At 47.8% G+C, this 13,786-nt stretch overlaps 6 protein-coding genes and 1 non-coding gene across 7 annotated transcripts; 2 read left to right on the plus strand and 5 right to left on the minus strand.

The window, feature by feature from the left end:
* Window positions 1-383: 383 nt before the first annotated feature.
* VTN77DRAFT_5702 (uncharacterized protein) lies at window positions 384-2,114 on the plus strand (the record flags this gene model as incomplete). Its single annotated transcript, XM_069421899.1, has 4 exons — window positions 384-861; window positions 914-1,299; window positions 1,351-1,698; window positions 1,827-2,114. The coding sequence occupies 4 exons, from the start codon at window positions 384-386 to the stop codon at window positions 2,112-2,114; spliced, it is 1,500 nt and encodes a 499-aa protein (XP_069276761.1).
* Window positions 2,115-2,871: 757 nt separating this feature from the next.
* Window positions 2,872-3,330, minus strand: VTN77DRAFT_5703 (uncharacterized protein; the record flags this gene model as incomplete). Its single annotated transcript, XM_069421900.1, has 1 exon — window positions 2,872-3,330. The coding sequence occupies one exon, from the start codon at window positions 3,328-3,330 to the stop codon at window positions 2,872-2,874; it is 459 nt and encodes a 152-aa protein (XP_069276762.1).
* An 814-nt stretch (window positions 3,331-4,144) lies between these two features.
* Window positions 4,145-5,186, minus strand: VTN77DRAFT_5704 (uncharacterized protein; the record flags this gene model as incomplete). The annotated part of the gene is made up of 4 exons (XM_069421901.1): window positions 4,145-4,465; window positions 4,517-4,652; window positions 4,733-4,958; window positions 5,024-5,186. The coding sequence occupies 4 exons, from the start codon at window positions 5,184-5,186 to the stop codon at window positions 4,145-4,147; spliced, it is 846 nt and encodes a 281-aa protein (XP_069276763.1).
* Window positions 5,187-6,447: 1,261 nt separating this feature from the next.
* On the plus strand, window positions 6,448-6,920 carry VTN77DRAFT_5705 (uncharacterized protein; the record flags this gene model as incomplete). Its single annotated transcript, XM_069421902.1, has 2 exons — window positions 6,448-6,565; window positions 6,688-6,920. The coding sequence occupies 2 exons, from the start codon at window positions 6,448-6,450 to the stop codon at window positions 6,918-6,920; spliced, it is 351 nt and encodes a 116-aa protein (XP_069276764.1).
* Window positions 6,921-8,047: 1,127 nt separating this feature from the next.
* VTN77DRAFT_5706 (uncharacterized protein) lies at window positions 8,048-10,207 on the minus strand (the record flags this gene model as incomplete). The annotated part of the gene is made up of 3 exons (XM_069421903.1): window positions 8,048-8,610; window positions 8,664-10,122; window positions 10,178-10,207. 3 exons carry the CDS (start codon window positions 10,205-10,207, stop codon window positions 8,048-8,050), a joined length of 2,052 nt encoding a protein of 683 aa, XP_069276765.1.
* A 516-nt stretch (window positions 10,208-10,723) lies between these two features.
* VTN77DRAFT_t93 lies at window positions 10,724-10,808 on the minus strand. The gene has a single exon. It is a non-coding gene; the product is annotated as a tRNA-Asn (tRNA).
* A 638-nt stretch (window positions 10,809-11,446) lies between these two features.
* On the minus strand, window positions 11,447-13,180 carry VTN77DRAFT_5707 (uncharacterized protein; the record flags this gene model as incomplete). The annotated part of the gene is made up of 2 exons (XM_069421904.1): window positions 11,447-12,584; window positions 12,639-13,180. The coding sequence occupies 2 exons, from the start codon at window positions 13,178-13,180 to the stop codon at window positions 11,447-11,449; spliced, it is 1,680 nt and encodes a 559-aa protein (XP_069276766.1).
* Between the last annotated feature and the right edge of the window lie 606 nt (window positions 13,181-13,786).

Genomic DNA, 13,786 nt, shown 5'->3' on the forward strand with positions numbered 1-13,786 from the left:
CGGAGCGGCCCGGGCAGGACCTTATCCATGGATGTCATCGCAGACCCCTCAGCTTACGCCATTGACGACGAGTCTTGTCCAGTAATGAGTCGAGCCGACTCCTGCTGTTGGATCCGATCCCCGCCCTGGCCTAGGCTAGCCTTTAGGGCTCTATCGAATTAACTCCGATCATGCAGCTAGCGAGTACCTGGACGCGTAACCCCGACGCTATGGCTCCGGATCAAGAAACGTAAGTTAGGTAAATTTAAATCACCATTTGCAGCGCCATGCTGACCTCTTCTCCCCTGAAGGTAGTTTTTTAATCCAAGAGACGTACTCCGTCCTCTTTTGAGAGTACATGAATTGACGTGAGCATAATTGCTGCGTGTAGCAGTACTACTACGATGAAGCTCCCTCTCCTCCTATCCGCGGCCTCTCTGGCTGCGGCCTTTGTTGTACCAGACGAGAAGATCCTGGCTGCCATGACACCGACGACGGAGGAACCGATTTCCGATGTGTTTCAAGTCCAGCAGCAGCAGCATGTCGACAAAGGCAGCTTCCCTCCGGAGTGGTATGCGACTACTGTTGCGCACGGCATTTCGAGATTTGCGTCGGAGCGCTGGCATGAACATGGAGAGGGGCATGAGCATAAGCATATCGATGCATTCGTCGATGACGACGACCTTCAAGGTGATGACGAACATCGCCGTCACCAGGACAAGCCTGAGGATTCCCACCACAGTTTCTTGGACAAGATTAAGGATGAGTTGAACGAGATCTTTGACCATCCCAGGCATCATCCACCCTGTCACCGTCCTCCCCGTCACCATCATCTTCCTCCATTCCACGATGAACCGGAGGATGAAGAGCCACATCACGGAGGTGAGTCGAGGATGATCACGCCCACTACATGGCATGCTAAATAAGAGTCTAGGTGATGGCAAGCCAAACCAGACCATCTACGAGCTAATCTCCCAAAATGAACATACCCGCATCTTCGCCAAAATCATCAATGAATTCGACGAGGCCGTCGATTATCTGAACAGCACCAAGGCCAACTACACCGTCTTCGTCCCTGTCGATGCAGCATTCAAAAAGTTCCAGAACCACCCCAAGCCTCCGAAAGAATTTATCCTGAAGTGGCTGAAATACCATATCTCTCCGGAGGTTTACACTCGACGCGCATTCTTCTCCGCCCAGACTGTCCCGACGTTGCTACAGGAGGAGAACAACAGCACCAACCCACAAAGGATCAGTACTCAGGTTGGGTTCAGGGGTCTGACGCTGAACTTCCATTCTCATGTTGTCAGATCGAACATTGTAAGTGGGCATTATCTTTTGATACATGTATTCTGGCGCTGACGGTCTTAGTTTGCTACCAACGGGGTCATCCATGCTCTTGACGAGATCCTCTTTCCGCCGTTCTCTGCAGTAGACACCATCGACATTGTGCCTTCGCTGCTCAGCACGCTGAACCTGGGACTGGTGAAGACCGGCCTGGTCGAGCTCCTTGGTCCGGACACGCCTAAGTCTGGAGGAACTCTGTTTGCGCCGACGAACCGGGCTTTCGCCAAGCTGGGTCCCAAGATCAATGGCTTCCTCTTCAGCCGGTTTGGCCAGAAGTATCTCAAGGCTCTGCTCAAGTATCATATTGTTGCCAACCGCACGTTGTTTTCGGATGCTTACTATGGACCCAAGAACGAGACTGTTGACGGTCATGTAAGTACTCCGTCTTTTTTCTTTCTTTTTTTTTTTAAAAAAAAAGGGGGGGGGGGGGAAGAAGGAGAAAGAGAGAGAGGATAAAAAATCTCAGGTCTCTGAAATTTCCAATCCTAATCTGTATATAGGTTGATCTTCCCACCCTGCTCCACGGCCGTCACCTGAGCATTGACATCCGCCACTTCCACCGATTCACGCACTTCATCATCAACAGACACACGAGGGTTTCCGTTTCCAACGTCCCGGTCAAAGAGGGAGTCATCCACCTGGTGTCGTCGGTGATCATCCCGCCGAAGAAGCAAAGCTCTAATGACAGCCAAGTGGAAGATGTCCTTCCAGAACGCCACCACCACAAAGAACCGGAGATGACTGTCGAAGAGTTGATCGAGAGGTTGGAGCCGTATGTTGAGGAGTAAAGTAAAGGTCATTGATTGGGATTATATCGATGATTTGGTTAGGCTTATATATCATGCGTGTTATTTCGTTCCTACCAGCGAGTTCTCATTCCACACCCTAACCCTAGCTAGGGTACTTTTCTTTTCGTTTCGTTTCTTTTCTTTTGTTTGTCAACTTGACTACAATATTCCACTTCTATTCGACGTGTCGTTCTCATCGTCAGACAGTCAGACAAGTAACCAAGTAACAGAGTAATTCCCTCCCAGCACATAAACCGGGAGAGGGAGAGCGTCTGACTATATCTATATCTATATCTATATGTATAGGCAGGAACACAGACTTGACTTCCTTTTACTTCAACTTTTTCTTTTCTTTCTGTTGCTGTTACCAGGTTGGAATTGGAACTTTTTTTTTCCTTTTTTCTCATCTTTGCTGTATTTGACCATTTTGTGTCCTTATTAACTCAACTCTATTCTTTCCTTATTTTAAAGACTCTCCTGGTGAAATTTTCTCTGTATGCATCCAGGTCTCGAATCTTGATTCATCTTTCCCTCGTTTTTTTTAAAAAAATATATATAAGTGTCATGAAATAGAATCGAATGGTTTGAGCAACAACAAGGTAAGGTAACAACAAAGTAACAAACAAAGTGGGTTTTATTCATGGAACTTATAATTGATTAAAACTACATACATGTTCTTCCTTTATTATACTTATTATCTATTGTATGTATGCAGATATTATTATTACTTATTATGTATGTACATCGCCTGAAAGACTCAAGCTAACTTTGTGACAGGTCTTGCTTGAGTTTCGGCTGGCCTGGCCTGCCATGGCAGGGCCTGCTTCGTGCAGATCGAATCGTGATCAGATCGCACTTGGATGGAATGATCCAGGATAGGGCAGCGCAGGGCAGCGCAGGGCAAGGGCAAGACGGTTGCAGACGTTCCTGTCTGCAACTGTTTCTGTTTCTTCGTCCTGTTTGACCCCGTACCGAGCCTTTTAACGGTAGAGGATTTGGTCAAGATTCTCACAGAACCACGCGATCTTGGTCTTCGGAAATGCCATCTCCAGCCGAATCGCGCCGGCTGGACGCTCCATGCACAGCTGATGGGACGACTGATAGGCTCGAACCTATGTCCCATACTGGGAGTGTCGATGATGGCATGGCCATGTGGATGCTGTTCATGCTGTTCTTTCTTTCGCAGATAGACAACCCTGGGTGTCTCCGAGAACATCGACTTCGTAATCAACTCAGGACACCTTCTGCCGCTTCAGGGATGGCCCTCCCGACTGCGAATGTAGACGTTTCCGCTCCATGGCCTCTAGTTCCGCTTTCATGATCCGCTCCTGCTCCGTCATCTTCTTGGGGAGTTCGGCGACAACGGTTTTCTTCGCTGCCAGCGGGTTGCTCTTCATGGCGGCGGCGAACACGTTCTTGGGTTTCTTCTCGCCGAGGGACATGGACAGTTTCATCCCTGGTTTTGCAGCTGCTGCTCCCGCTTCAGAAGCATCCGCTGGTTCGCCCGATTCTTCTCGAGGTGATACCGGACTCCGATTTCTTCTCTTCGGCCTGTTTAGACATGCCAAAGTTCAGCTTCACCTTTTCCCTCTCCTTCCGCTGAAGCAATTTCGCCTCCGCAGTCTGTTCCTCCTCATTGGCCTCAGCTTCGAGCTTGTGCCTGGCCCGTTCCACCTGCTCCTGAATCTGTCTCTGCCCGATGAACGTGCTGTGCATGGTATCTGAGGGACAAGATTACCTAGAAGTGGTGTTTGTAGAAGGCACGCGTCGCTGGCATCACGTGATTCTCAGTTGCCACCAACTCCTGCTGCAAGATTACAATTCTTGACGTCCTTAAAAAGCTGAGCCATCCTAATTCAGCATCCAGGGTATATCGATGGCATGGCCAATTTAAAGACTTTTACAGAAGAAAGCGGAGAAAGGAAGGTAGGGCATACCTTTGTAACAAGGCACCACACAGGTAAATTTCGTAAGATATGAAGGATTCTCTTCTCGCCCAGTAAGCGTTGCTGGATACATGCGTATTTCGTTTATGTCCGTGCAGCGAGATATCTAATAGTCCCGACGATTAACCTTAACGCCTCACGTCGGTCGCTAGGTTCCCGGAGATCAAAGGACTTGGAATGCCAAAAGTTAAAGCGTTCACTGGGTTCTTCCCCTTGACAAAGCTGCTTCAAGTAAAATTGAGACATAGTTGCCATGCTGATGCGCAAAGTGGTCTTCTCAATACTCGCTGTAAATCCCGTGTAACTTTCAAAACTTGGATCGTCTTGATATTGTAAGATCCCTTGCACCAGAATCTGTGGCATTTCATCGGTTGCAGGGTTCGCTGGTTTGCCATCCTTGAGAGCCTTGTCACTATTGTTAGCTTCTGCAAGTCACATTCATGGAGTCGTACATACTGAACATATGGCAATCGGAACACCCCGACGGATCTCTCCACCAACTATTCTAAAGAGCACACAGGTACAGCTGATGGAAGCGCGTGTATCTGACCCGGGAACAGCAAATCGGATCTTCCCCTGAGGGATTCCTGTTCTTTTACGAATAAGCTTCACTGTATCAAACAAAAGAGGAGGGCTTTTCTTGTATTTGACGGAGGGGAATTCTGGACCGACATCTTATTGTCCGCCGCATTGACAGAAGGCAAAGTTAACGAAATCAGTTCGGTTAGGACTCTCGCAGCTAATCTCTCGCCTTTCTGTGTCCACTGGATTAGGGCTATGTCCTCGATAATAGAGTAGAAATAGTTCTCCGAACGAGACTTCTTATCACGAAAATCTTCGAGACGTAATTTGGTGAAATCGACTAATTTGGTAAAGTCGACAGCGAGCTCCTCAAATTCTAGATTTTAATCCACTGTTAAGAAGGTGTCAATAAAATAGAACAAGATATGAAAGGAAACAGACCCGGATCACCATCACTGGGTAGGTGTGCGTGTCCGATAGCTTCTTCTGCTGAGGTTTCATGCTCAGTGAACTTCAGCAGGTCCAGCTGACTCGATGTCCAGTTCCGTGGCTTCTGAAGAAGAAGAGAGATCAGAAGCCGCGACGATAGAGAAGTAGGGCCCATAGAGTCATAATGTCAAATCTCTTTATATGAGTTTATTCGACGGTGCTCAAAGTCGTTGCCCCAGTGTGAGAGATGTAAGTTTGCGGAGAAATCAGATGTTGGAACCGGAATCTCTTTGTTCTGCAGACCATCCCTCACTTAGTCATCCAGATAGCTTCATAACGTAACTCTGAATTAACCAGATAATGATCACGATTCCCTAAGAATTAGTTCCTAAGAAAACTTACCATTCCAATCTCTATAATAAACTTTCTCAAAGCAGCTTAATAGGGAATTTAGGGTATAGGACCTAGAATTAAAGCTAGTCAGCATATAAAAATACTTTAAAAAAGCGCTTAATGGGACGGAGACTCAAGTGCTTAGAAGATTCGCACGTCATCTCGGAGATCATGAACAGCCTCACACAGCTTCAACTATCCTCGCAGATTCATAAGGCCATAGATATTCATTAATTTCTCAATCCCGTTGATGAAGTTATTAAGGATAGTATTAAGAGTATTAATGAACAGGTTCTTGCTCAATTTGGACCTAAGATTGAGGAGGAATCTAATAAAGAAATTGAGCTTCTACCAAAGGTCTTAATCACTAATACGCTCCATGCCATTAATCTGCTTCGTTTGTACGAGGAACAGTAAAAGGATAGGAATAAAAGCTTCATCTAGGCCCTAGATCGGCAGGAGCAGCTTGTCAGCAGAAGACGGCTTTAAAATCAGGAACAGAGGGATATACGAAGCTTTTTTATGAGTAGTAATATAGACGAATCTATATAACGAATCTCCAATATAACGAATTTTTGACGATGTTTTATTTGATTCGTTATGACGGGGGTTTACTGTATTAGCCTAATTATGCCACTCATCGTTAGCGCTTATTATTTGCTCGCATGAAAATAAAAAGCAGCCGTAGCTGCCATGCATAAACGAACTACTTATCTAACCAGGTATGTATGTATGTACATGTACTTACTATATTCGTCAAAAAGCCACTATGCCAACTACATAACCCCCTAAAAGAAGATGTCTTGAAGAGGCAAAAAAAAAAAAGAAACGCATTCCCTCATAGATGTAATCGAACCGAGCTGATGTCGATTCTTTCTTTTTTCCTTAGATAGATTAGCTCTTATGGTGCTCCGTACTGCGGTACTGGGCTGAAGCCCTAACTATAGGGTGGTTGCATCTCACCGGGATCCGAGTTCCAGATAAGAAAGTACCAGAAAAGTTAGAACAACAGAACATATTTGAAATTGGAATAACTAACTGGCATGTCTCCCTCGAATCGGAGCAATCCACCACCTGTCACTCACATCGACAGAAGGACATGCCGACGAGATCGGCCCATGGAAGTCCTCTGTCTGGGAATGGGTCGGACCGGGACAGACTGTATGTATATACATACCGCAGCACCCAACCTAATCCATGAAATCAAACCCTGCAACTCCAACCGTTACTAGGTGCTGTGTTCTGACTGACAGACTCATACATATGGATTGAATGATTGCCAGCGATGCGAGTAGCTCTGAAGACTCTCGGATACCACGACGTCCTCGGTAAACCGGTCCCAGATGTCCCGTTTCCGCATGTAAATGGAATCAAGGCATTCCATGAGACGACCAACAGGTACATGAACCAGAGGCCGAAAGAGACGGCGTGGAATTTCCTGGTCGGGATTGGCACTCTGACGGTAGTGATTGGTGGTCTGCTTTATGCGCGCTGCAGCACTGGCAGTTGTCCTTGAATATTGTACATATGTGCTGATTGATAAGGTTATGGTGAAGCATACCGAGAAGAAAGTGATGACTCATACACGCATAATTACGGTGGTTTGTGCAACAAGATGTTTCGTTTTTTGGTGATCCAGAAAGTTCTGCATATAAAACAGATTATAGAGGTTACCTCCCCGATAGAATCAGACTGAGTAGTAAAACGACCCTTGCGTCTCTACTTACCAGGGGTAAGTACTCAAGCACCTATATACGACCTACAAATGGTGCGGGCGATATTGCCATTCCCGGTAACTTGTTAAGAGACTACTACCAGAGGAAGTCTCGACTTCCAGACTCATTACTAAGTTCTTAGGTAACTCCACGCAGGTTGGCGTAAGGAAAACAGTATCAACGAAAGTCCCCTGCCCATGCCAAAAAGTTAGCAGAATCAAAAGAGATGACGGCGAGTAATTAAGACGCCCCGGAGATAGAATAATACCCTTTGTAGACGAGAGCCGGACTATTTCAATTTTGCAATTCCATCGGCGCCACAATTGGCGCGTCCTTTAAGGCAGCAATAGAAGGGGCTGTGCATATGTCTTTAAACCAACGAGAGACAGAACTGTAATGTTGACTCGCCAACGAAACCACCAATGGAGAACTATTGTGTGATCAGCTGCTGAAAGACCGAAGGTACCCCACTCACCTGCCCCTCGCCCCCGAAGGGTTGATCTCAAGGCGGCGCTGCTCACCAACTAGAACGGGAAGGGCAGTCGACGGGGTGCTCGTAGATTTTTGATCGGTAGGTAGTGGGACATGTAGCGAGAGGAACTGGGTAGGTAGGTAGATCGAATGAATTCGATGTTTAATCAGATCCATCCATTATGCTGCATAATCTCAAATTCAATCAAAGCACATGCTACTGTACTCCGTCCTTGACTCCCTCCCAGATTGATTCCATGTTTTCCAAGCACGCTGGCTTAGACCCCTCGCAAGCCTAAATAAATCAACAAACAGGTTGAAACCGAAACAGAATAATGATAATAGTAGTACGACACTGTTTGAAAGGTATCGAAGAAATGAATATAATTTTTGAAATTTGCTTCCTTCCTTTCCCCCTTCTAATGAAACAAAAATCCTTTCCATTCCGTACTTTATTTTATGCTAGAGAAAACTCGTGAATGGCGGACGGCCCACTCTCGTTGTATTCCACCCGGCTCAGGAAGCCTTTGCTGAGACCCTGGTCGAGAACAAAGATGACCTTTGCGGCGACCTGCGCCCCAAGAAAGATAGCCTCCTCCATTCCCCGACCAGATGAGGAGGCCTGTATGGTGTTAGTGGTGGCGGTACCACCAGCCCCTGTCGCTCCAGGAGCATTACTACCGCCCTGATCTTTCCACTCAGGGAAGTACTCTGGCGGTTTCAGCGTCTTGATCGAAGTTGGCGTCTGCGAGGATCGATGTTGTGCAGCCGTGCCTGGATCGTTGTTACCAGGAGTCGCAGGCGCGTTGGCATGCGTCGCGGCGACGAGAAGAGGGTTCACGCCATGTGCAGCGGGATGATGGAGAGGTCCTGGGTTCTGGCCTGGATGGGCTGGCGTGGTGGTGCCGCCGGTGGCCATAGGAGTGGACAGATTGGAAGGTATTTCGGAAGTGAACATGGTCGCGGATGGCGACAGCATATACTTTTGCATGAGTGTAGATACCAAAGCTTGAGAGAACCCTGCAGACTCGTCAGAAATAGCATCAACCAAAGAAGAGAAAAGAGAAACTCACCCTTGATCCGACTCCCGTTCCCGAGAATAATTAGAGAATCCCACAGCTCACTCCGCTTCGCCGCGTCTGGCACTGACATAATGGTGTGGTGAATCTGTGCCGCAAGGTCCTCGAGAATTCCGTCGCTGCAGCGTTCCGTTCTCTCTTTCGTAGGAGTGGTGAGAAGAAAGCGTTCAATGCCAACCTCAATCTCCCGTTTCTGTCGGATATACTGCCCTGACGTGTCGTCGATCCGCACGAACTCTTCAAACTGGAAGGATGCCTTTTCCTTTTTGGAATTCGGCAGACGGACTGGCTTGTTCGGGTCTCCGCCTCCTTTCTTGCTTGCGGCCTTCTCTGCCTTTTCTCTTTCTCGTTTCGCAAGATACTCGCTCGTGTTTCCGGTGACAATGGCGGCAACATTGAGGACTCCCTCGTCCTCGTCGGGATCGGGTTCCGTACCGACCTGAGTACCGATTCCGGGTCCTCGGGGAAGTGTGGTTTTCACTCCATCGGCTGCGCCTGTTGAGGCTGCAGAGGCGGGGTTGCCACCCTGATCGGCAGTTGCAGCTGACCCCGGGAGAGGGGTCCCCGGGGGAAGGATTTCGGTAATATTGCTCCTCTTGAGTTGCTCGCACATCTCCCTTGTGAATCCTTTTGGCTTCAGCAACTCCTCTAGCCGATCGGTCATCGCCTCCCCTCCACAGCCCTCGATAGCGATGCCCCTGCCATGCTCCTGGATGATAAAGTCGGTGACGGCGGTCACGTCCGCTTTCCCGTGTCCGACATCGATAACAGTGGCCGTCGACGTTCCGTAGGCGTAGCAAGCAGCCAGTGCGGCGTCCATGAGACAGAAGGCGGGCGTCTTGAACTTTTCAAAGATGAACTGCGTCAAGGTCTCTCGATCTCGAGCCGACCAAACGGGTTCGGATATGAGCATGATGGGTGTATGGAAGGGCGGACTGAGAGTGTTGTAGATGTGCGTCAAGAGAGCGAAAAAGCATGGCCAGTCGACGATCTGTCCGTTCCGGATCGGGTACACTGCGCCCTCATCCGACATGAGATCCTCCTCGTACACGATTTCCTCTGTCGGCTCCTGCTGTTTTGAGTCTGCCGCACCATCCGCCTCAGTGCCCTCGGCACCTTCATTCTGTTGTTGTTGCTGTTGTTGTTGCTCTTGTTGCTGTTGTTGCTCTTGTTGTTGCTCTTGTTGTTGCTCTTGTTGTTCTGCTGGTTGAGTCTGCTGAGTCTGCTCCGCATTCTCTGCTCCCTCCTGCGGGGCCTCCTTCATCTCCACATCCTCTTTTTCAGTGCCATTGGTCGGCTTCACCTCGCGTCGTTTTTCGCGGACCTTGTACGGCTCAAACTCGCCTTTCTTTTCAGCTGGGAACATGCGCGTAGGGAACCGATAACGAGCGGGAGTGAACGATTCGGGCAGACCCAACTGCGCCAGGGTCGTTTGCGAACCTGGCGCAATTAACTAACGCCACCTGGAGTTAGCATCGCACAGTATCCGAGAAGGCGCGCAAACTCACCAAGATGTGCTCGTCCTTGAAGGGCGGCATGGTGACAACACAGGGCTGATCTAGTCGGGATGTGTCGCGGTGACTTTGGAGCTTGTCGCGATGGACGGAGCTCAGGCTTGTCTTTTACGCGCGGAAAGTTGGAGGCTTGGCGGTGCCTGGCACCCTGCCGAATCGGGTTAGCGCCGTCTGCATGTGGCAGCCAGCAGATCTATCGATATGCAGTAATTATTGTTGCCCATGGCTATTATTGGCCTTGGAGCACCTCTCAATGGACCCGTACTTAATATCATCTTATTGATCTTCGTATTGATGATAGACCTGCAGATCGGCAGGACATCATTGGCGTCCTCCCAGACCATCGACCATTGTCATACAGTAACAAAAAGAATAAAAGAATTCCATTCCGATATCCTTCCTTGTTGAGAGAATAAAATGAAAATAACAGGAAAGCAGGGGGAAAAGAAAAAGAAAGGAAAAGGAATAAGAAGAAAATAAGTCTTTGCTGTGAAGAGAAAAAAAGAATGCATACCAACTTGGTGGTACGCAAAAAAGATCCGTCCCCGGGCAGGCTCGAACTGCCAACCTCCTGATGAACTGTTGAATAACAGTCAGACGCGCTAGCCGATTGCGCCACGGAGACTTGGTTGATAATACGCCGCCCAGTATGATTTATCAATCACCCCACATCCTGAGGCAACGCCACATTGGATGTTTCGTTACAGAGCACCTGCACGAATTTGGTCATGCCATGTGTATTATCAAAAGAATACTATTATGAATATTATTTGAAATTTTAAATATAGATAATTGCTCGGAAATATATTAATTTTTATGGATTTATAAAGATAATGATAATGTTGAGGGGTCATGGTATACGGAGTGAGGCAACCCATGAAAAATATATATCATCGATGGGTTATATAAAATTGTGGAGTTTTTTTTTTTAAAAAAAAAAAGATGCCTTCATTATAAAATTTCAACATAGCCAAGTGAAACCACAAAAAACCTCAGATATAAAAGTTTTTATTTAGCAATTATCCATATATATACATATTAAACCAAAAAAGGGTATCATATAAATCCGTTGAGAAATAATTAGATAAGAAAAGTTCAACCTTGAGGGAAAACATGGCTCCCTCGGTGGCGGGGTTTTATACGTAATAGAAATTAAACAGAGTAAAACTATATAAGGTTGTAAATGACAGGGCAAGGATACTATTAAGAATATTCCTAAGATATTACGACCGTTCTAGTGCCGTCCATGCTCGGGTGAATGAACTACTTGCCCTTGTGCTTGTGTGCAACCATGCCTGCCAATACGCCAGCACCAATAATTACCCCATCATTGGCTTCCCTTAAGAGGATGCTTTTCCCGCCGTCCTGTGGTCCACCCATGATAACCAAGCGATCGATGCAACGCTGGCAATTCTCCTTGAAGTTGGGATAATATTGGATGATGCCGCCGATGTACGCCACTACCAACTCTTCAGGCCCACCTTGCCAATTCGACGTAGAAGCAAAGGTATTATTCTCACGGACAGACGAATTCGATGATGATGACCGAGGCTCCTTGAGTGAAACCTCATGGTTGCAAGCAAGCAGCCCAACTGTTGCAGCAGCGATCAGAGCCGCAGAGCGAGTCTGAACGGCGTGGGCGACGGCTCGAAGGACACCTGCGGCTCTAGGGGACCAGGACCACTTGCTCGGTGCAGGTGGCGGAAGACCACGACCGAGATGCGCGGCAAGGATCTCGTCCGAATAGGGCGCAGAGACGACGTCGGTGACGAATGCAGTCGTCAGTCCGTATTCCTGGACAAGACTTTCCGGGAGGGCGTCTTCAGGGACATGTAGTATTTTCGTAAAATAATCATGGCAGATGATCCGGATCAGCTCGCCGATATAGCGACCTCCAGTCATATATTCAAGCGGCTGAAAGCCGGGGCGAGCGGAGCGGGCATCTAGTTTACGATCCCATTCGGTGATAATGCCATGGTCATGGAGAGGCGACGCTGCACCGTGTAGAGTCCATTCCGTACTAACCAGCGCCTGCGCCGCGTTAGGTTCGTGGGACAATATTCGCCGAGCCTTTGACGGATGCAAGTCAGACAGCGTCATCGGAATGGTGGCATTGCAGCCAGTACCGACCACGATGCCCATCGTAACCCGGCTGTTGGGGAGCGATTTGATGGAATAGGCGAGGGAGAGAAGAGTCGCCACGGTATCGTTAGTGAGGGCGATAATCTTCAATCTCGGCAGCACATATAACCTCTGGCGTTTTGCTGATTGCTGCATGTCGTCTGTTCGGCGAGTATGCCGTTCGTAACCCTCCAGAAGCGATTTCCGCAGGTCCAGATCAGTGCCGATGGTGAAACCTTTGCCCGTGGGCATCAAAGTTGCCTCTTCTAGGGAATCCTGTCTTGAATTGGTCAGCTGCGGAGGAGCTATCCAGGAGGAAAAAGGGGAAAAGTACTTGATCGGTAGGCTGAATGCAATTCCCGTTTCGATGTACGGCGGAAAATCCTGAGTCGAAGAACTGGACGTCAAATCATCCTTGACCACTTCCGCAATGCAATTTCCAATCCACGAAAAGAGTTCATGGGCCTGGTCCTTTTTGAGGTGCTCCTCGATTCGCCATGCCTTCTCCAGGACCCTTCTCACACGTGGCAGCTGGGCTCGGCGGATCACGGTATGCGATTTCGCTTCCTTCCCAGCGACAGACCGATCGCCATTTGACGTCTCCCCCAGCAGCTCGATAAAAGCGACTCTCAAGGTGGTGATTCCTACATCCACCGCCAAGTATCGACCGCTCTCCTGGCCGCCTGGAAGACAAGTGACAGGAACAGGGCAGAAGAGGCCGCCATCATCACAGGTTGAGGCCAGCTTCCGGAACACTTTGGAGAATGAGCAGGCAAGACCATAAAGAGTGGAATCGCATACTCTCAGCGGCTTCAGAAAAGATGCTATATCTGAAGGGTCCTCATCCTGTATCATTACAGGAGGACCTCTGGTCATTGCTTGACAGTATTAGCCGTAGATAAGAATTTCCTGAAAAGAGAAGAAAACAATGACATATCATAATCTAATAGAATCGGCAGAGATCCCATGTGGCTCAGCTGTAATTTATATCGATACATGGCCGACTAGGAAACTTACTGTGATCATTGTTCTCTGAGATGTAACGCTAAGCTGGGTTGTATTCGCTATTGTGGTGTTGGTTCTTTAAACAGCAGTAACAATGTTAAAATAATAAGCTGTGGCTAAGATGGATACCCATCCACCTTGGCTTTGGTTACAATGAACTAACGGCGTTTTCCACGAATTGCCCGGCTCTCTGTGGTTCGTGTGTCAGTCAACATCCTGTGGCTGAGGCCACTTGTGCAGATAGGCTAAACAGATGGTGTTCTCAGGCAGGAAAGCTAGTGTCTCGCATAATATGCCCATCGGTTACAGTTAAGACGTCATGATTGATTCGATTTCTACTAATTACCTATCCAGGTAGGCTGGGGGTACCTAAGCAATACCGCTGCATTCGTAAATTGGCTTTATTATTATTATTATTATTATTATTATTATTATTATTATTATTATTATTATTATTATTATTATTATTATTATTAT

This window comes from Rasamsonia byssochlamydoides (assembly GCF_041956645.1).
Source record: "Rasamsonia byssochlamydoides strain NRRL 3658 unplaced genomic scaffold VTN77scaffold_41, whole genome shotgun sequence".
In the NCBI taxonomy this organism is placed as follows: domain Eukaryota; kingdom Fungi; phylum Ascomycota; class Eurotiomycetes; order Eurotiales; family Trichocomaceae; genus Rasamsonia; species Rasamsonia byssochlamydoides.